The sequence below is a fragment of the Trichosurus vulpecula genome, chromosome 2, assembly GCF_011100635.1.
Source record: "Trichosurus vulpecula isolate mTriVul1 chromosome 2, mTriVul1.pri, whole genome shotgun sequence".
NCBI classification, from domain to species: Eukaryota; Metazoa; Chordata; class Mammalia; order Diprotodontia; family Phalangeridae; genus Trichosurus; species Trichosurus vulpecula.
The window spans coordinates 372,246,917-372,270,032 of record NC_050574.1 but is presented as its reverse complement, the minus strand read 5'-3'; the positions used below and the strand labels follow the sequence as shown (position 1 = coordinate 372,270,032).

Sequence of the window (23,116 nt, the reverse complement as noted above, 5' to 3'; positions counted from 1 at the left end):
CCAAGGTCACATAGCAAGTACATGTCTCAAGTGTCCAAGGATGGATTTGAACTCAGGTCCTCCTGACTCCAGAGCCAGTGCTCTACTCACTGCACCACCTAGCTGCCCCAACACAACTTCTTTCTTAACTGTGGACTTTGTCTCTTACTTTACCAGAAAATAAATTAGGCTGTTTGATGTGAGTACCCTCCTCTTTATCTCAGACTCTTGAAATCTCTACCCATTCTGTACCCTTTCCCATTATCAAAGAGGTGGTCTTTCTTGTCAAGGCCAACTCCTCTACTTGTGCACTTGATCTCATCCCTTTCCCATTTTCTCTGGAAGATCATATCATCAATTATTCCCCCACCTCACTAAAGTTTAACCACTCCCTAACAACCGATATCTCTCCTACTGCAGTGAAACATGCCTTACTCCCTATCCTAAAAAAATTGTAAAGACTTTCAGCAGATCCTACTATTTCCTCAAATTATTATCTTTTATCTCCCCTATTTTCCTAGCGAAATTCCCTGAAGTTGTTTATACTTGTTACCTCTATTTCTTCCTCTCACTCATTCCTCAAACCTTTACAATCTAGCTTTTAAGCTCCCCACTCCACTAAATTATCAATACTGAATTATCAGTAATCTCTTAATTGCTAAATCTGGTGACCTTCTATAAGTCCTTATCCTTCTTGATCTATGTGCTACATTTCACACCTTTAGCCATCATTTCTTCTTGGATGCTCTCTTCTCTAGGTTTTCATGGCATTACTCTCTTGTGTTTTTTCTCTTATCTGTCTGACTGCTCCTTCCCTGTAACATTTTGCTTCTTTATCACCCATAACATGGCCATTAACTGTTAATATTCCCTGGGGTTCTGTCATAGGCCTCATGTATATCTTTTTTGTAACACAGTCATTTGCATATTACATCCCTCGTTAGGCTGTATTCCCCCCTTTCTTTGTATCCCCAGGTACTTAGGTTTCCAGGTACTTAGCACAGTGCTTGGCACATAGTAATAAATGTTTTATGCCTCACTTGATATTAATGATCAGAGGGTCACTGAACAGAGTTATTGGATTATGAGTTAGAGTAAGTCTCCCAATTTTACTAATTGTAAAATTTTGCCTTTCGTATAGGTAAATTGCCCTTCACGATAAAAGAAAAAAATAAAAGTACCATATCAAAATCTTGCTTAAGTGTTCCTTTTTTATTTCTTATTTGCCAGGCATTAGCTAACCATGATTTATTATCAAAGACACAAGTATATCTGTGCAAATTGGATTCTATATTTTCAATTAATAATGCTGTTAGAAAAAGCAATTTGGAAGTATACAATGTAGAAAATGGGTTTGAAATAAAGTAGCCACTGTGAATTTTTACTTAGTACACATCACAAATCCACATTAATAATCAATCATATTTCATAACCATTAGCTTCCCATTTCTGTTGCCATTATTCCAACACTACAGATCTGACTGTCTTTTTTATTAGCTTTAACTTTTATCAATTAATCAACTACCTGATAAGTACTAATTGAGCATCTACTATGTACAAGGGGCTGCTAGGTACTCTCAGAGATATTTGGGGATAATAAAAGCACCTACCTCCCAGGGTTGTTGCAAGGATCTAATAAGATAATATTTGTAAAGCACTTAGCACAGTACTTGGCACACAGCAGGTGCTAAATAAATACTAGTTTTCGTTATTGTTATTATTATTGATGTCATTATTAGCATAATACTCTGCACACAGCAAGCACTTAAATTCTTTACTCCTTTACAATAAGTTGGACTCGGAATTGAACATGAAGAAAACTTTCAGTGTTTCTAGCTCTTCCTTAACACAAAAATCCACCTTTCTAACCACACTGTTCTCCCAGAAATGTTATATTGCATCCTAGGTGTTACAGTCTCCTGAGAGAATAAAAATTATAGAAAGATGAAGGATGAACATAAGTAGGTTGCAGCATATTTCCAAAGATGAATTCCATGTGAAAAAAAGGCATGAGGGTTATCATCTAAGAAATGGGCAGGTCTCACGGACTTGTGAGGGATAATAGATGGACAGACTGAGTCCCATACTGGTAGAGCTAGAAGAAATCTCCCAATACATTAAATGTGTCCTCTGTGGACAGTATATACTTTTAATAACATATACAAGAATTAAATAGGATGAAAAAACATAGATATATCAATGAAATCATACTTCTCTTTAAATATTGAATTGTCCCCAATTACCTTTATATTGTTATAACTCTCTCCAGAAAAAGGAGAGTAGAAAACCTCAGGCATTTGCTTCCCATATTCTAGAGAATAACAGATAATTATCTAATGGAGCAACTTGGAATATTAGGAGTTGTCATATGAGTGCTATTCAACTGCTATATGCATTAAATGAATGTGCTGGATAGGACATACCATTCAGTATGGTAACCTTAAGTGAAAGGAAGTCTGCTTTAAGAAGTGATCTTTTAGTTTGCACTGGGACTAGTCCAAAAGAAAGCCTCTTCTTCAGGACATTTCTCTTGGTGAAGAGTTGGCAAAGCTGTTCTTCCACTGATAATTGCCATGTCAAGGAAGATCATTTTGAGATCATGCATGACTACATGCAAATTACTGGGCATTCTCCAAAATGTTTAGCAGTGGTCGCCAAATCCCTACTTTGACAATATTCAGTGCTACTTTTAAAAAGCAGTGAGAAACTACTAAAAGCACTAAAAAATTTGTTAGAGGATATCTAGATAAGTCATTGGCTACTTGGATTGAGAAGAGAACAAGGAATGAACAAAGGTTAGAAATAAAATGAGTATGTTCCAATTAAGCAATGAATATGGTTGAAAAAAATATTCAAATTGTTTTTTAGAAACATCAACTTTTTGGAGGTGGAGGAGTTTCAGTGAAACTGTGTAAGTCATTTACGAATAATATGAGAAAAACATTTCACTCTTAAGAAGATGTGTGTGCTTTCAGTATATACTCCAATATGAGCTTCATGTGCTTTTATATGATTGAATGGCTAAGGAATTAACATTCCAACTTGATAGTATAATGTTCTTCTGATTTGAAGGATGACAGTTCATAATTTCTGCAATTGTGGGATATTTTAAGTCTACTTTAAGGCAAAGAATTTACCCATTCCTAGTACATAGTAAAGATTTAACAAATGCCTTGCAGATTAAATTGATTGCCTTGAGCTTAGACTCAAACCTCTCTATGGTCCAGACCAAGGGTGAGGAACTAGTGGTCTCGAGACCACATGAAGTTTAATGCTTTAACTAACATTTCCCCTAACATCCTGGCTTCATAGGGAAAGCCGTCTCAGCTTAGTAAAGGAGCAGCTGGCTAGGGGAGCTGCTTTGCCACAACTAAACAGACTTCCCTCATTTTCCTTCATTATTTTTTTCTTTCTTAAATGCTGCAGTCTCAAAGAGAATTCAAGAACACCGGCTTTCAAGTCAAAGGGTCCAGGTTCAAATCCAACTTTTGATGCTTACCACACATGTATTCTTGGGAAAGACAACTTCATTTGTCTCCTTTTCCTTATCTACAAAATAGGTGGTAGAGAGATTAGACTAGAAGGCCTCCGAGATCCCTTTCAATTCTAGATCTGTGATTCTATGATTTCTCAATGTACCTCTCATGGCTTTTGAATTCACACTGGATTTCATTTTAGTGTTAGGAATTTGTGTTTCTTTTTAAGCAGCAATGGAAATTAAAAGTTTGTTTTTCTTAAAGAAAGGTACTTATAATAAAGATGACAGTAACAACAATACTAGTTGTTGTGAGGTTATGTTTTCCATTTAAAAGCATTCCCATAAACATTTATTATTCCAGTATCATGTAAACTCCTTGAAGGCAAAGAATTTACCATTCTTAGTACATGGTAGAGATTTAACAAATGCCTTGTAGGTTAAATTGATTGCCTTGAGTTTAGTCTCAAAACTCTCCATGACCAGGGGTGGGGAACCAGTGGTATCAAGACCATGTGCGGCCCTCTAGGTCCTCAAGCATGGCCCTCTGACTGAATCCAAACTTCACAGAACAAATCCCCTGAATAAAAGGATTTGTTCTGTAAAACTTGGACTCAGTCAAAAGACTACACCCGAGGACTTAGAAAGCTACATGTGGCCTCAAGGCTGCCGGTTCCCCAGCCCTATTCCAGACATACCAGAGACACATTAGTAAATCTTACACATGACATTAAAAGCAGACCTTCCTTGGACATCCCAGCCTGTGCTGACAACATATTCTTCTGAGATCTCTTTTACGGTGCAAGGGAGTTGGCTTCTGAAAGCCGACTACCCAATCGCAGAAAGGAAGTGATAATTTTCTCTTACCTGGACTCACTGAAATTTACCTCTTTTTAGACCTTTCTACTGTCTTTTAAGGGTCCCCATTTCTAATTCAACTTATTTTTTGGCATTTGCTTTAACTTCATAAAGGCATAACAAGGTATAGTTGTATTTTCACAGTTGATTTAACACCACTTTATCCACAACTTACTTTGTGTGATTAGATTCTTGGGCTTTCAGAAGCCAACTCCCTTGTCATATCGTTTGTCTCTAGCCCTAATTTGTCTCTTAACTGTATGCCAGACTTTATTTTTTCACATCTATTTAGTTTGCTTCTTATGGTTGTGTGTCCTATTTCCCGATTGTAGTGGAAACTGCTGAATTGAGCTGAATTTGCTGAATAGTACTCAAAGGTGTGCCTAATGAATGTGAAGTGCATACATCTCTAGTTTGATTTGGTGGGGGCAAGACAAAAGGCAGATGATTAGCATCTCTTCACCACATCTATGGCTGTGGGCATCTTGATCTTATTACACGCGCACACACACACACACACACACACACACACACACAAACTCACACACACACGTGAAATTGCATGCGCTCACAATATATGTTAAAATATGCACACACATTCAGGGTAAAAATGTCAAGTTACAAAGTTTTAGTAACATGCTGCTTTATTTTGTTTTGGGAACTAAAACAAATACTGTCAAAAGAAAAGAATATTTCAAAATGCCATGACCTATGAAAATCCCGAGCTATTGCAATTTTCACATCATTTTGTAACTGTAGCTACATTGTAAGAAAGGTGGTTGAGGTCTCTGCCTTCCTCTTTGTTAGCACACTGACAAACAAGCTGGTAGGTCCCTGTGAAAATAAAAATTTTGACTAAGAGAAGGTTGTGCTAAATACAGCACACTTGCAGCACAAATTAAATGCTGCATCTCACAGTAGATTACTCTGAAACTCTCTGAAATGTTAGTTTCACTGTAAAATTGTGAATTCAGATTTTTTTCTGAAACAGTAGAAAAGAATTTAAAACTCCTAGAAATCAGATAGTTCAAGCTGTGCTCAAGTTCTTTTTTGGCTATGTCTGTGTGATGGCTACTATGACCTAGATATAGGCTAAATGTGTTTTTTCACTGACTTGCAGAAGGCATGATGGGTGAGGGGAAATGGCAAGAAGGAAAAGGAGAAGGTTCAGTCTCAGAAAGCAGTAAAATAATTTCTTTCGTTTACTTGATAAGAGGTTCTACTATTTAATAAAAAATTCATATAGCCATTCAACACATTCAATTCAAAATATTTTGTGTTTTTAGTTCAATTCATTGATTGCCTTTATACATGGCTTTTACAATGGATGTGCTTCATAAATCTACACATCTGACTATATCTCAGTGAGGAATAAAAAAAGATACAAAGTTCTTTGTAATATGATTGCTCCTTTTCATAAAGTGCTTCATGTTGTGTATTCATTGGTAAAGTTAGAGTATGTTAAAAATTAATTTTGTTCTGAACCCATCTTGAGAATTTCACAATCATCCTTAGGAAATTAGGGACATTCTGGATTTGATACTAAACCTAGAGTAGAAATCCCTTATCTAAATTATTAACAGATCAAAGTACAGATAAACTAGTTTACTAAGCATGTAAATCCCACAGATATTCTAATTTCACCCCAAACTATATATCTTTTGTGCCAAATGTGAACTTGTCTTTGACTGGAATAGTATTAAAATACTTAAATTCAGTAAAGGCATCTTGAGGTAGTAGACAGAGTACTGGGCTTGGAGACTAGAAAAACTAGATTTAAGTCCTTCCTATGACACTTTTTAGCTGTGTGTCTTTGGACCAGTCACTTAAACTTCCTCATCCTAGTTTCCTCAGCTGTAAAGTGAGGAGTTGGACTAGACGGGACTGCTAGGTTTCCTTCAGACCTAGATCTATGATCCTACAATTCTGGCTACACTGAATCTTTATGTGCCTCAACTAGATCTCTAGTATTTCTCAATGAAGTAATAGGACATTGCACAACACTGATGAAATCACCAATACTATTCTATATTTACCTATCTAATTTTCTTATTCATAATTTGTTCCAGTGCTCTCTTTTGCTTTACCCATATGCTACAGCAAGACTTACACCTAGACATAACCCTTAGGAATCTATCAGCGAACAACCATTTCTTAAGTATCCAGTCACTGTGCTATGCATTAGAGATAGATACTAAGACTGAAACAATCCTTACTCTGAAGAAACTTATCTGCTAATAATGGTGAATGTTGTGAGGATGATGATGGCACTGATTTCAATATTTTCGTGGCATCATTAGGGAACTAAGATTATGAAATAAAGATTTTTGTGCATTTGTGTGTGCAGGTGAAACTTGGCAAATAACTGAAAGAACTGCAACTTGCAAAATCAGCCACAGTGCACCCTCTTACATAAACTGAATAACTGTAGAGATATTAAGCAACAAAGGAGACTGACCATCATAAAGAGTTATTTCTTCAATGCTCATAGAGTGGGAAAAAGTTAACCTTCTGCTGACACATGCTTGTGTGCATCAATTCATTCTCATTATATGTTAGGTATTGTGCCAGATACTGTGACCCAACTAACAGCTTGACCCCTACCCTCTGACAATGGGGCAAAGTGCCTGACTATTGCACTGCTGAAGCCTCATCCCCTCATAGGTATATTGGAGGAACAGACGAGAGTGAATAAGACCCAATACCTCTAGCCTTTTCCTGGAAGTCTTTGAGATTGTAGGCACTGTTATTCATCTGCTACCTTCTGATAATCCAGTAGCTAAGAAACTACCCAAGCAGCTAGGTGACAAAGTAGACAGAGCATCAGACCTAGAGCCAGGAAGATCTGAGTTTAAATCTGGCCTCAGAGACTTACTAGCTATGCAACCCTGTACAAGTTATTTAACTCTATGTGCCTCAGTTTCCTCATCTGTAAAATGAGCTGGAGAAGGAAATAGCAAACCACTCCAATATCTTTGCTAAGAAAACTAAATAAGTCATGAAGAGTCAGACAGAACTGAAATGACAGCAACAAGAAGAAGCTACCACTAGCTGTTACTGTCCCTGTCCCTGTATCCCTATCCCTTCAATAACTAGCCACATGAAAGCAACCTATTTCTAACTCTCACTGCTCATTCCAGTTCCTCTTAATCTTATCTTAGATATGCCCCATTCAAATCCTGCTCCTGCTTTTGCTGCTCTCTCTGGAATTCCCATTCTATAGTGAACAAACTTCCTTTATCCTGAAGCCTTTACTTCATATTCCTTCTGTCTACTTGACTTTATTAGATTTGCATTTCCCCAGATCATACTGCATCCCTATCTCCTTAAATACTAGCTGTATCTTGACTTGTACGCCCCAATACACAGATCCAGGCCTGTCTTTCATTTCCATGATCATACTTTCTTTTTGCTATATCATTCAGCAATCTCTCCACCTTTGTATGCTTGATTAAAATTTTCTATTCTATTTAAATCATAATTGTTGCTGTATACTAGCCCCCACATTATCCTTCCTTCTTCCTTTGGCACCTGGGTTGCTGTCTTGCTTCTGAACTTTTGTACTTTTACTAAGGCACTTCAACACTCATTTTAGTGCTCCCTCAAGCTCCCTAACCTCTGAATTCTTTAATGTCTTTGACTGTCTCTATTACTAGTCTTTCATTCTACCTGCTCCATTCATACCTACTCCATCCTCCTTCTGAGGTTGTTCAGTCACACAAAGGAATGATTATACCCTAGATCTCATGACTACCCACCAGTATTTCACTTTCTTAATTTAAAAAAAATTCAGACATTCCTCTATCTGTTAATATTATACTACCATATGCTGCTGTGCCTCACCTCTCCCAAAGCTATTCTTCACCCTCTAGTTTCTCCATCACTCAGTACTCCTGATCTAATTTTGCTTTCTTTCTCTCTCAAGTTTTCATCACAAAATAAACAAATTCAATTCTACTTTGTTATCTACTCTTGAATCCTTCACAAATCTAACTCCAGCCCTGGTTTACTCCCATCATTTGCATCCTCAACTTATGTTGTTACTAATAGAGCTAGAAGAAGTCAGCAGCTGTGATTACTGAGTATACTTTAAAAGTATATTATCCAATTATAACTGGACCCTCACTGAAGCAGAAGAGGCTGAATAAGTTATATTCAGAAGAATAGAGTAACTCTACAAAAACTATGACCATGGCCTCAGAAAGATAAAGAAATGTCTTGACCACAACTACAAGAGTACCCAGAAGAATTGAGTTAAGAAAATTTTGAAAAGTAAATTTTAAGTGAAATGAGAGCTCTAGGGGAAAAGATTTAGGAGTATAACCAATTTGGAGCAGAAGGTGGCAAATATAACCCAAGAAAAAGACTTCCTGAAAGTTAGAATGAAGCCAACAGAACTTAATGACTCTTTAATGACCTCATGAGAAAACAAGAAACAATGGAATAAAATCAAAAGAATGGAAAAAAAGAAGAAAAGGTATTTACAATTAAAATGACATGGAAAAGAAGTTGAAGTAAGATAATTTAAGAATCATTTTACTCCATGAAAACTATGACCAAATGAAAAATTTGGATACCATATTTCAAGAAATCAAAATAGAAAATTTTACAGCTCTATTACAACTGTAGTCATTTTTTTTTGCTTTTTTTGGCAGGGCAATTGGGGTTAAGTGACTTGCCCAAGGTCACACAGCTAGTACATGTGTCAAGTGTCTGAGGCCAGATTTGAACTCAGGTCCTCCTGACTCCAGGGCCGGTGCTCTACTCACTGTGCCACCTAGCTGCCCCAACAACTGTAGTCATTTAATAAATGTTTATTAAATGTTTGTTGTGGGCCAGTCACTGTGCTACATTCTGGGGATACAAAAAGAGGTAACACAAGATCCATGCCTTCAAGAAGCTAACATTCTAATAGGGGAGACAATAAACAAGCCAATATGTGAAAAAAAGCCAAGCTAAATGCAGGATAAATAGGAAATAAATAATAGAGAAGACACTAGAATTAAGAAGAGAAAGCTCTCCTGGAGAGGATGAAATTTTAGTAGGCAATTAAAGGAAGTCAGAAAAAGCCATGAGGCAGAAATGAGGCAGAAGAACACTTTAGGAATGAGGGATAGTCAAAGAAAATTTCTGGAACTGATAAAATGTCTTATTTGTAGAACAGCAAGAAAACCAGTTTCACTGGATCAGAGAGTATGAGGGAGGGAGTAAGATATAAGAACATTAGCAAGGTAGGAGGTGGCTTTGACACAGATGATAGATGATAGAGAGCCACTAGAATTTATTGAGCATTGAGGTGACATGATTGGACATGAACTTTGGTAAAATCACTTTGCAGTCTGAATGGAAGGATGGATTGGAGTAGGAAGACATGGAGCATGCTAATTAGCATGCTATTTTAAAAGTCCAGTAGTGAGGTGATGAGGACCTGCACCAGAGTGGTGTCAGTGCCAGAAGAGAGAAGACATACTTGGAAAAGTGAAATTGACATAGCTTGGTAATAGATTGAATATGAGGGATGAAAGATAATGAAGAATCAAGTATGATACCTAGGTTACATGCCTAAGGGACTGGGAGGATGATGTTGTCCTCTACAATAATAAGGAAATTCATATGGAGTGGGGAGAATAAAGCAGAAAGAAAATAATGAACATATTGAGTTTAAGACATCTACTGGACATCCAGCTCAGAATGTCTGAAAGGCAGTTGAAGGTTAGCAAAGAGGTTAGGGCAGGAAAGATAGATTCAATAATCATCAGCATAAAGATTAAAATGGATTAAGATGGAAGTTGAGGGTAGGATCAAGTCAGGGTTTCTTGAGGATGGGAGAGATATGTGCATGTACGTAGACATTAAGGAAGCAGCCAGTAGACAGGGAGAGATTAATGATAAGTGGTAGAATGGAGATGACAGATGGGGCAATCTATTGGCATTAATGGGATAAAATGGGATTGCTTGAACAAGTCGAGGAGTTAGTCTTGCTAAGAAGTAAGGCCACCTCATCATATGAATTAGAAGTGAAGGAGGAGATAGGTACCTCAGTGATGTGAAAAGAGTCGGGGGAAAAGGAAGCTTATGGTGAATGGTTGCAATTTTTTCTATAAAATAGGACACATAATTCTCAGATGAGAGGGTGGGGGAAGAAACAACCTTGGGAAGTTTGAGGAGGGATGAAAAAGTTTGGAAGAGCTGCCTTGGAGAGTCATATAGTGAGGTGATAGAGTAAGGGTTGCCTAGCCCAGTTGAGGCTGTGCAACAAATTTTTAGTGTACCCAAACAAAATGGTTGCATTTTCTCTACCTTCATTCAGCAGCATGTGTTTAAGAGTGAAGGCAGATGATGGTGAGAGTATTCTAAGGCTGAGCATTGGCAGGACAAAATTGGTGAAATGAAGAGTACTCAAGAATAGAGAATACTTTAGAATTGAATTAGTTTACTAAACAGAAATATTATTTGCTCATGGTTGGGCCATGCCAAAAAAAATGAGAATGCTACTTAAGTTAATTTGTCATACCAATCAAAACCTCAAATGGTTACTATATGTGTGTATACATACATACATGCACACATATATACATACATACATACATATAGATATGTATATTTCATCTTGAGGAATAAAAAGTAAAGAAATCTGAAATGAAACACACATACATATATACATACATACATACACACACATATATATGCATACATATATATATGCATATTCCCTTCAGCTACCCTGATACTGAGGTCTCATGAATCATACACATCATCTTTCTATGTAGGAATGTAACCAAAACAGTTCAACTTTAGTAAGTCCCCTGTGATTTCTTTTTCTTGTTTACCTTTTCATGCTTCTCTTTATTCTTCTGTTTGAAAGTCAAATTTTCTATTCAGCTCTGGTCTTTTCACTGAGAAAGCTCGAAAGTCCTCTATTTTATTCAAAATCCATATTTTGCCTTGGAACATGATACTCAGTTTTGCTGGTAGGTGATTCTTGGTTTTAATCCTAGCTCCATTGACCTCTGGAATATCATATTCCAAGCCCTTCGATCCCTTAATGTAGAAGCTGCTAGATCTTGGGTTATTCTGATTGTGTTTCCACAATACTCAAATTGTTTCTTTCTGGCTGCTTGCAGTATTTTCTCCTTGATCTGGGAGCTCTGGAATTTGGCGACAATATTCCTAGGAGTTTTCTTTTTGGGATCTATTTGAGGAGGCAATCTGTGGATTCTTTCAATTTCTATTTTACCCTCTGGCTCTAGAATATCAGGGCAGTTCTCCTTGATAATTTCTTGAAAGATGATATCTACGCTCTTTTTTTGATCATGGCTTTCAGGTAGTCCAATAATTTTTAAATGATCTCTCCTGGATCTATTTTCCAGTCCAGTGGTTTTCCCAATGAGATATTTCACATTATCTTCCACTTTTTTGTTCCTTTGGTTCTGTTTTATAATATCCTGATTTCCCATAAAGTCACTAGCTTCCACTTGCTCCAATCTCATTTTTAAGGGAGTATTTTCTTCAGTGGTCTTTTGGACCTCCTTTTCCATTTGGCTAATTCTGCTTTTCAAGGCATTCTTCTCCTCATTGGCTTTTTGGAGCTCTTTTGCCATTTGAGTTAGTCTATTTTTTAAGATGCTGTTTTCTTCCGTATTTTTTCCATATTTTTGGGTCTCCTTTAGCAAGTCATCAACTTGTTTTTCATGGTCTTCTTGCATCATTCCCATTTGTCTTCCCAATTTTTCCTCTACTTCTCTAACTTGCTTTTCCAAATCCTTTTTGAGCTCTTCCATGGCCTGAGACCAGTTCATGTTTTTCTTGGAGACTTTTGATATAGGCTCTTTGACTTTGTTGACTTCTTCTTGCTGTATGTTTTCATCTTCTTTGTCACCAAAGAAAGATTCCAAAGTGTGAGACTGAATCTGAGTGCATTTTCACTGCCTGGCCATGTTCCCAGCCAACTACTTGACCCTTGAGTTTTTCATCACAGTATGACTGCTTGTAGAGTAGGGAGTACTGTGTTCCAAGCTTGAGGAGCTGTGCTGTTGTTTTCAGAGCTATTTCTATAGAGCCAGCTTTGCCACACCAGTACCCCGCCTTCCCCAAGAACCGCCAACCTGGACCTGACTCAGATCTTAAGCAGGCTCTGCACTCCTGCTCTGATCTGCCACTTAATTCCTCCCACCAGGTGTGCCTGGGGCCAGAAGCAACTGCAGCTGTAGTTCTGTAGCTGCACCACCTCCACTGCCCCAGGGCGGTGGCCAAACTGCACACTCCTTTCATTCCCTGCAGCTTTTCCCACTAACCTTCTCTGTTGTCTTTGGTGTTTGTGCGTTGAGAAGTCTGGTTAACTGCCACAGCTCACTGATTCAGGGTGCTAGGGCCTGTTCCACACAGCTCCTGGTCTGGTTGGTCCTGCTGCCACCCACACTGGGCTCCACTCCACTCCCAGCTCCATGGGATAGACCTTATCCAGTGACCATCCAGGCTGTCCTGGGCTGGAGCCCTGCTTCCCTCTGCTACTTTGTGGGTTCTGCAGTTCTTCTCTGTTGTCTTTGGTGTTTGTGGGTTGAAAAGTCTGGTAACTGCCACAGCTCACTGATTCAGGGTGCTAGGGCTTGTTCCACCCTGCTGCTGGTCTGGTTGGTCCCCGTGGCCCATGCTTGGGGTAGACACCCTCCCCCATCACTGCCAACTCATTGATGGGTTTGTAGCCTGTTGGTTACCCTCAACCTGGTTTAGCCTGTCTGCTGGGATGGCTTATTGGAGTGTAGCCACTGCACATACTAGAGCTTCTTAGAGCCATAAATGAGAGTTGAGTGTCAGGTAGACACTCCGCTCCCCTCCACTCCCAGCACCATGCATGATAGACCTCACCCAGTGACCATCCAGGCTGTCCTGTGCTGGAGCCCTGCTTCCCTCTGCTATTTTGTGGGTTCTGCAGTTCTAGAATTTGTTCAGAGTCATTTTTTATAGATTTTTGGAGGGACTTGGTGGGGAGCTCACGCAAGTCCCTGCTTTCCAGCCACCATCTTGGCTCCACCCCCATCATTTCTTATAGTACAATAGTATTCCATCAAAAATTACGTACTACAACTTTTACTGTTCCCCAATTGAAGGCCATTCCCTTAGTTTCTGATTCTTTGCCACTACAAAAGAAAAACTGTTATATTTTTGGGTATATAGGTATTTTTTCCCATTTTCTTTTATCTCATTGGGATACTGACATAGTAGTGATGTTACTGGGTCCAACGGTCACAGTTTCATGCCCTTTGGGCATAGTTCCAAATTTTTCTCTAGAATGGTTGGACTAGTTCACAACTCCACAAAAAATGTATTAGTGTACCTGGGGTGTATGGGTGTTCAAGGAGGATTTACACTTCTGCTTCAAGAGTTTGCCGAATCCTTTTCAGGGCTGCTTATCTACTTTTGGTGTCTAACTGACACTCAACTCTCATTTATGGCTCTAAGAAGCTATAGTATGTGCAGTGGCTACACTCCAATAAGCCATCCCAGCAGACAGGCTAAACCAGGTTGAGGGTAACCAACAGGCTACAAACCCATCAATGAGTTGGCAGTGATGGGGGAGGGTGTCTACCCCAAGCATGTAAAGACTTCCCCAAATGGAATGAGCAGATGAGAACAATTTGTTCCAATGCCCATGAATATGGTTGAAGTGAGCAAGGTGGAGCATTTAGAACTTAGTCAGATGTCAAAGACAACAAGGTTGTCCACTGCATTCTGAGCCATGACTAGTCATCCTAACTTTTGTCTTGCCACCAGACTTCAATGACTCGGGCTGACTACTTTGTGCAACTCTGTCTCACTTAAACCCAGTTCACCCACAAGTCAAAACGTCACCCTATCCTGTTACTGGTGCTCTTTGAAAATGAAGGACAAACAACAAGAAGAAGTATACCTATTTTTCCACATTCTCTCTAGCATTTATGATTTTCCTTTTCTAATTTGATAGGTATGAGGTGGTACATCAGAGTTGTTTTAATTTGCATTTCTCTGGTCAATAGATATTTAGAACACTTTTTCCTGTGATTATTAATAGTTTTGATTTGTTCTCCTGAAAACTGCCTGTTCATATCCCTTGACCATTTGTCAATTGGAGAATGGCACCCATTTTTATAAATTTGGCTCAAGTCCCTATATATTTGAGAAATGAGGCCTTTACCAGAGAAAATTGCTATAAATGTTTTTCCAGTTTCCTGCTTTCCTTCAAATTTTGACTGCAAGTACCAAAGAGTCACAGTCAGGATCACTCAAGGCATGATAGATGCTACAGTAAAAGAGAGGAATAAGCTTGGAATATGATATTTTAGTGGACAAAAGACTAAGACTTTTAGTAAAAAAAAACCTACCTGGCAAAATTGAGTATAATTTTATTTGATGGGAAGGAAGTATACCTTTAAGAGATTTCAAGGAATCTTGATGAAAAGACTAGAATTTCCGATGGAAATGGAGCCAAGGAAAAAGCTGCACTTTTAATTTCAGCAAAGAACTGGAAAGTAAGGTGGACCATTGATTGGGAAACTGTTGAACAAATTATGTTATAGGGATGTATTTGAATGTTACTGGGCCATCAAAAAAAATTAAAATGGTGGATACACTTGGGAAGATTTGTATGAACTGATGCAGAGTGAAGCAAATACAACCAAGAGCATAATTTATACAATGACTATAATACTTAAAATAAGTACAACCTTTATTACTCTTATGAATTCAATGGCCAATTAGGACTTCAGATCACTAAAAATAAATCATGTATACCATCTCTTAACAGAAAAATGATAGACTAGAGGTGCTGAGCAAAGCATAAATTTTTAGACAGGACCAATATGTACTTATTTTGTTTGACTTTTTTAGGTGGTGGGTTTTTTTAGTTGGAATAGAGGGATTGGGAGGATGAGGGGGTGTACAGATATAATCCCTTCCTCAAAAAAAGTGTCAATGAAACATTTAAAAAAACACAGAATGTGATGAAAGAAATTTTAGAGGGAGTCAAAGTAGGATAGTTTTGTAACCAACACATTCAATATCTTACATATTTTTAAAAATCTATATATTAGAGAGAATCATAGTTTCATATAAAATCCTTTTTGTTTTCTTTTCTATATGGTAATGTCCATATTTGTTGATATTTATCAAAATCTGAATAACAACATTTTTAACAAATTAATATTCATAGAGACTGAAGTCAGTCAGCAAGTAAGCATTTTTAAGTGTTTATCCAGGGACTATACTTGGTGCTGGGGATATAAAAAAAGGGAGCCCGCGCGCGCGCACACACACACACACACACACACACACACACACCACACACCACACACACACACACACACACACACACACACACACACACACACAAAACAGTGCCTGCCATTAAGGAGCAAACATTCTATTAGGAAGACTACATGTAAATAACTAGGCTTATAGAAGATGCATGCAGAACAGATGAAGGTAATCTGAAAAGGGAAGGCAGAATATGATGGGACTGGGAAAGGACTCCAATTTGAGCTGGACCTTGAAAAATTCATCCTTTTTTAATTCAGTTCAACCTTTACTATATTACAGTGGTTAGTATTATTTTTGTTTGTATTACAATTTTCTCGCAAGATGAGGATAGCTCACATGTATACTATGTCTTAAAGCTTACAAAGCCCTTTTCATGACAAACCCTTGCGGTAGATTGTCAAAGTATTCTTATGCCTATTTTACAAATGAGGAATAAGAGATAATAAGAGCCCTTCCCATGTCGCAAAACTAATAAATAGCATAGAAATCATTCAGATTGACAAAACCCTAAGTTCAATGGCCTGTTCAGTACATCACATTATCACACATTCCAAAATGAAATTTATAAACTTCTGACCTGCGGGTACAATCACCCTTCGTTCATTTGTTGTCATGTTGGTTGATAGAATATGCTTCTCCTCCAAAAAGCTGCCATAATTCATTCCAACATTATCTTGGCTGTTGACCATCTTCCCACCCTTTGTAACACTGCAATCATCAGGAGAGTTCCTAGAGAAATGCAAGGTATTTTCTTCAATTAATATGATGCTTGAAAGGGATCCCCTAAAATCATATGGAAGCAGGTAAAAGATGTGGGAGGATAATAGAGGAGAGACAGAAAAAATGTAGAGAGAAAGGAACTGTGAATTAGAAATCTAGAAGAATAACTTTATTAATAGTAGAAATGTTAACTTAATTCTTATATAAGTTGCAAAGTATCTTGGCTTCTATTTCCTCAAATAACTCCATTTTGAAACTGTGATTTCAAAATTCCAACTACAGCAACTGATGAATTTAGGGCAGAATGAGGAGTGACAGGATTACTTGTTCTCATAATGGGATAAAATAAATGTCAAAATATACATATGCTAAGATACAGTAAGAGTCCCAATATAAAATTTATTTTCATACTAGTGTAGAATAATCTTTTGATATGTCAGCTGAAATATTCACATTGTTTTATGGCAATAGGACCAGAAAAGATCTCAGGAAGTAGATAAGTTGGCAAAAACTCACTCTTCTAGAAGTTGATCTGCAACAAGTTCTAACAACATTTTAAAGAAACTCCTGAAAGCAATCTTAACATTGCAATTACCCAAATCCAGACATTCAAAAGCATCAATATGCTACCTAGCCACAGAAAGCAAATAATGGGACTTTCGTTTAAAATAATTGCATTTATTTGTAGACTAGAAGAACTCCCTTGAATCTCCATTTAGATTGCTAACTGGACCCTCTGTGAGAAAAATTGCAAGACCTGAAATTTTTGAAGAAAATACTAAAAATTTTTAATATCCCATCAAAGTAGGAAAAGTAGCAAATGAAGTACATAAAGATTTTCTTAGACCTTTAGACTTTCAATTTGCAGGTTGAAGTTGTTTGGATAGCTAGAACAAATTATCTAAATGTTTTAAGGAAATTCTTCTTGAAAGGCTGATCTTTACCTCATTTTGGGTAAACCTTGAACACCTGATTTGAACATCTCAAACTGGATATCCTTTAGACATCTTAAATTTGATGTCTCTAGAACTGAACTTTTTAACTTCTCCCTAAAGCTATCCCCTTTTCCTACCTTCCCTATTACTATTGAAGGCAACACCATTCTATTAGTCACCCAGGCTTGCAACCTAGGTACCATTCTTGACTCTTTACTCTCGGCCCTCATCTGTAATATAAAATCTGTTGCTAAGTCCTGTAGATTCTACTTCCACAACATTTTTCATATACATCCCCTTCCATCCTCTAACAATACCACCATCTCGGGGCAGGCCTTCATTACCTCATGATTGGACAAATGCAATAAATTTTTGATTGGTCTCCCTGTTACAAGTCTGTCTCCACTTGAGCTCGTTGTCCACTGTTATCAAAATGGTCTTCCTAAGGTGCAGTGATCACATCACTCCCATTCAATAAATGCTGGCAGCTCCCTGTTACCTGGATTGAATATAAAGTCACCTGTTTGACTTTCAAAGCCCTTAATAACTTTCCTCTTCTTACATTTTCAGTCTTCTTACATGTTATTCCCCTCTACTGGTCTATGATCTTGTGGCACTGGCCTCTTTATTGTTCCTTGCACACAATCTTCCATCACTGGACTCCATGCCCTTTCATTGACTGCCTTTTATGTTTTGAATTGTCTTCCTCCTCATCTCCACTTTCAGACTTCTCTGGCTTCCTTCAAGTCTCAGCTAAAATTCCACCACCACCCCTCCATCCCACCCCCAAAGAAGTCTTCCTCATTTACCTTCAATACTAGTGCTTTACCTTTGAGATCATGTCCAGTTTATCCAGTATACAACTTATTTGCAAACACAGGATTTTGCATGTGGTCTCCACATTGAACAAAGACTCTCTTTGCCTTTTTTCTATCTCCAATTTGTTGTTAACCTAAAACTTTGCTTTTCGATAAACATAAGAAATCCCTTTTTGAATAAGCAAAGTTTTTTAAGAAAATTATTTCTATGTAGCACCCAAGTTGGGAAAAGGGAAGTTAATTAGGGTACAACTTTGCAAAATTAATCAGTGAAATTATCTGAGGTAAATTAGAAGGGAAGACATATTCATTCAGTGACATCATTTAAGGTTTAAGTTGCATTTCCTGAGTAAAATGGACCTCACTTTTGTGTCTTGTCCCAGTATTTGCATGTATATTTGGTGGCCTTGCTTTGCACATCTGAATATCTCAAAGTTGTAGCTATTATTTTAGGCTTAGCTGGCTTTAAAAAACCCACCAATATCTGAGCACTAGATATAGTAGTGCCATGATTTCAAAAACAAAAATAAAACCCTAAAACAAGCTTTAAAACTTTATAATTTCAGTGAAAGTTACTTCACCATCTTGATTCTGGATCAATTAGAATGAACTTTGCTTTTGGTCCAAGAAATGATCTTGAACTTTCTTTTCTTTTCTTGTGGCCTTTGTTCTGGGGTTGTTAGTAATAATGCCTTAAGCAAATATTTTGATAGATAAAACTTTTCTCTACATAGAAGACATTTTGTCTGCCCGTATCACTCTGTAATACACTCCTAGAAGAACAGGTGACCACAAGGTGTGGTTGTTGCATGTCTATACAGATTACACCCTGAATTGGGAGACATTTTTATTTTGCTCATCTCTTCTTGTATCGTAGTTTGAGGCATATTTCCATTCCTTCAATGTCTGCTGCCTCTAGTTGAAGTGATAGATCTGTGTCCCAACTGAAAACATCAGAAGCAGCAAGGACACTATCTTTTGCGTCTTGTAACTTTAATGAACATTATGGTCATCTTCCAGAAAAATAATACTCACAGACATAAGTGATTCTTATCAGCCTTTTGAGGGCAGCAAATAGTGAAGTGGATAGAGTGCCGGGGCTGAAGTCAGGAAGACTCATCTTCCTGAGTTTAAATTTGACCTCAGACACTTACTAGCTGTGTCACCCTGGGAAAATCATTTAATCCTGTTTGCTTCAGTTTTCTCTTCTATAAAATGAGGCAGAGAAGGAAATGGTAAACCACTCCAGTATCTTTGCCAAGAAACCCCAAATGGGGTCTCAAAAAAGTCAGATACAACTGAAATGACTCAACAACAGCAAATCAACCTTTTTGGCAAGGCAACAGAAGTCATCGACATGGTGAATGTGAAGCCAGTGGAGGTATGTGATTCTTTGATTCAAGAAATCATATAATATAGCAGTGATTTCTTCTGCAGTTCACTCAGGAAGTTGACCATATGTGAATCCACTGCTGCACCATCAATCTCCCATGTATGTGTCTGGTGCTTTTAACTTCCACCTATATCTTGTAATCTAGATGGACTAAGGCTTTATGCAGCAGATAGGTTGTGATGATGGGGTTGGGGTGGGGCACCAATACTGGTCAGTGAAACTAAGAAGGGACTTTTGTCTTGGATGTGATACTTTGGATGATGTTCATATTCTTCACCAAGAGCCTAGTATCCTAAAAATGTGGTGAGGATGTCTTGTGCTAACTTTGACGGCAGTTTAATTTCATTCCTCTAATCCAGTCATTTATATTACCCAGTAGGCTACCTCCAGTAGGTGCCTCCAGATGTGTTGAGTAGGCTACCCTGGTAATGGTCATCCATTTGCCTGGTATGGATAACCTTGGAGGCTGCTTACAAACTGCTATGGGCTGCCTGACTCGTGGCATAATGATCATTTTGCCTATGGGGCAGGGCCTAACGTGTCTTTTTTTTAAGGATAGAATTATTTCCATCCCAGTTTATTCATTACTGGCTGCTTCAAGGGTGGTCACAACCTCACACAATACTCTAGAGACTAATGAATGATACACACAGAAACTAGAAATAAAATAGAAAAGGATGATTCTTAGAAATAATTCCTTGAATCATAGATTTAAGCTTTCATAATGAAAAAGCTGTCATTATTCTGATCATTATTAATCATTATTTAAAAGCTGAAGTGTATATAGTCTCCATTTCAGTGCCCTTGTATCTACTAATGTGCACTACTAATACAGATGCTGTTTGAAGTTACCAAGTAACAAGGAAAAACTTCTTGAGAAGAAACTTTTTATTATACACAATCTTCTATGCTGTGTCATGGCTCTTCTAAGCAATCTGAACCATATGTTCTGTTTTCAGATGATAAGGATTAACCATCCATTTAGCTTAAAATATATCTATGACAAAAAAACTCAACTCTCAAAATTTTGCATTAGGAAAATTGATACCTTTTAAATGATGAATTTCTGATATTGCTTTTATTCGTTAGTGTTTCTAGGGTAAAATTGTCATTTGTCGTTAGTTGTTTATAGAGATATTTATTAGGAGTAAAATATCTGAGCCTTAGGAGGTTTTGTTTTTAGTCAAACTTTATTTTTGCTGATAAGCATCTAGCAAGACATCTTATAAGTTGTTAAAAATACTTCAGTGAATTTAAGATGGTGACTATGGATAGAGAACTGGCCTCAAAACTAGGAAAACTTGCATTCAAATCCTGCCTTAGATATATACTGACTGTGCAAATCATTTAACCTCTCAAGGATCTAGGTAAGTTTCTAAGGATATAAGTTGCAGAGAAGGTTCTAACCTACAGTGGTGTAGAGATTTTCCTCACGTGGAGTTTTCTATATCAATGAAATCACAGGTCTACTTCCTATTTTTAAAGCTATTGAAGGTTCCAATTCTAGACTCAAGCCCGTTCTTCTTATTATTAATTTCAATGTATGATGAACAAAATATAGTGGTTTTGATTCTCCTCCTTAAAAGAAGAGACAAGTTTGAGGATTTGGTGTTTTGGAGGAATCACTTCCTTATCTCTTCAACACCTAATCTATGATCCTATGGATTCTATTTGTGCTATTTATACCATCCTAAAAAAGAGCATGGGAAAGGATGACCCAAAAAGATATGGAGTCATAGGACTAACCTCCTAGCAATTCTGTCAGCACATTGTGTGATTCTCCTGTATCCCTCTGAGGCTACAATTAAAGGAGTGTGACTACTGTTGTGGCTGCAAAAGTTTCTGGGACATAGGATCATAGCCACAGGTACAAGATAAGAAACAGATAAAGAAAAGTGTTTTAACCTTATACGGTGAGAAGCCTGTATTTTAATAATAGCTAGCATTTATATACTGTTCTAAAGTTTGCAAAGGGCTTTATTTACATTATTTCATTTGATCGTCACAATAACCCTTTGAGTTAGGTGCTATTATTGTCATCCTCATATTACAGATGAAGAAATCAAGACAAAATTAGGGTCTTCCTGATATTCTGTCCAATGAGTCATCTAGAGGTCATTAGCTATTAGAAGTATCATGATTTTGTTCAAGGGAGAATTGGGTATAAATCTCAAAAAAAAATTATTTAATGGGCATAAAATAACTCATTTCAAATAGTCTTTATGAGAATTGAGTCTAAATAAATCAGAAACATATAGTATTTTGTCTTAAAATGCTTTGGAATGTTTAAATTAGTTAGGAAGAAGCACTTAAAGAAAAAATGAACTGGGGATTTTGCTGAGGTCCAAGTATGAAGTGAAAACACATTTTGCCAAACCTTATACTTTTTTATAGAGGCATAAAATTTTAGAGTTAAAGATATTTCATCCCCACGTACTCAGCAATCATGCGCCCAAACTCTCTTCTACCAAAAAGTATATCTCCTTTTAAAAGATCATATAGGTAATCTAACAGTCCCCCAAATCATTTTATTTATTCCAATGACATTAAACAAGACAATATGTATCACTGTCATGAGACAGGCTCTCTCTCTCTTTCAAAATAATATATAAACCACCTATAAAGTTGGATAAATTTCCAATTGCCAGCAAAACATTCACTACTCAGAGGTTGTTGTTCAACTAACATAAAATTAGCAGACAGAAACTGAAAGCAACTTTGAAAAGCTAATATAATCCTTTCCTTTTCATCTTTAATCCCATCCTGTCTCATACACTCCAGGACCTAACTAAAGTAATTGTTCTCCCAAGCTCCTCTATCTTCACACACTCTCTCTTTACAATAATTCCTGCCCATCAACCTGAATTCATAATATATGAACAAAACATAATAGACCCTTCTTTTGAGCCTTTTGCCACATTATACGAATAGGTTATTGTTCTCCTTCCCTTCACATTCTATATTCTTGAAAAGTTATCCATTCCTATTGTCTCTGCTTTACTAACACCCACATTCTCCTGCACACTTTACCATCTGACTTTTATCCTCAGCATTTTACTGAAACTACTCTTTCAAAGATCACCATTGGCCTGACTATTGAATCCAAAGCCCCTATCATCTTTAACCTATCTTAAATACTTGATACTTTTCACATTTCTTTTCTTCTGAATACTCTCTTCTATCTTGTCTTTCCAAATATAACATTTTCTTGGTTCTCCTACCTCTTTAACTATTTTTCAGTCTCTTTTTCCAACTTCTTGTCCTATTCTTAGCTCCTTAAGTCAGAAAGGTTCCAAATGTTTCTGCATTTGTCCCCATTTCATTATTTTGCTATAAGCTCTCCCAGCTCATCATTCCCATAGTTCCAACAATTACTTTATGTAGATGATTTATAAATCTCAGTCTCCAGACCTAACCTCTTTCTTGACCTCTAAACCCACATCTCAATCTTCCTTGTTAATGATTCTACTACTAAAAACTTCCATTCAATCAGTAGCCTACAGTTGAATTATTGATCTCATCTTTGACATTTTTTTCTCCCTCACCTCTCATATCCAAACAACTACAAAACCTTTTTGCTACTGTGTACTATTTTTTTGCCCATGTAGGTTCACATGAGTCTGTCTAGATATGTTTCACAGAGAGG

The 23,116-nt window shown here is 37.3% G+C and overlaps 1 protein-coding gene across 1 annotated transcript in view; it reads right to left on the bottom strand.

Moving 5' to 3' along the window:
* ERG (ETS transcription factor ERG) overlaps window positions 1–23,116 on the bottom strand; it is a 136,704-nt gene that overhangs the window by 24,863 nt on the left and 88,725 nt on the right. The window contains exon 3 of the mRNA XM_036746895.1: window positions 16,182–16,333. Within this exon, the coding sequence (XP_036602790.1) occupies window positions 16,182–16,333 (152 nt within the window). The remainder of the gene's footprint in view (window positions 1–16,181; window positions 16,334–23,116) is intronic.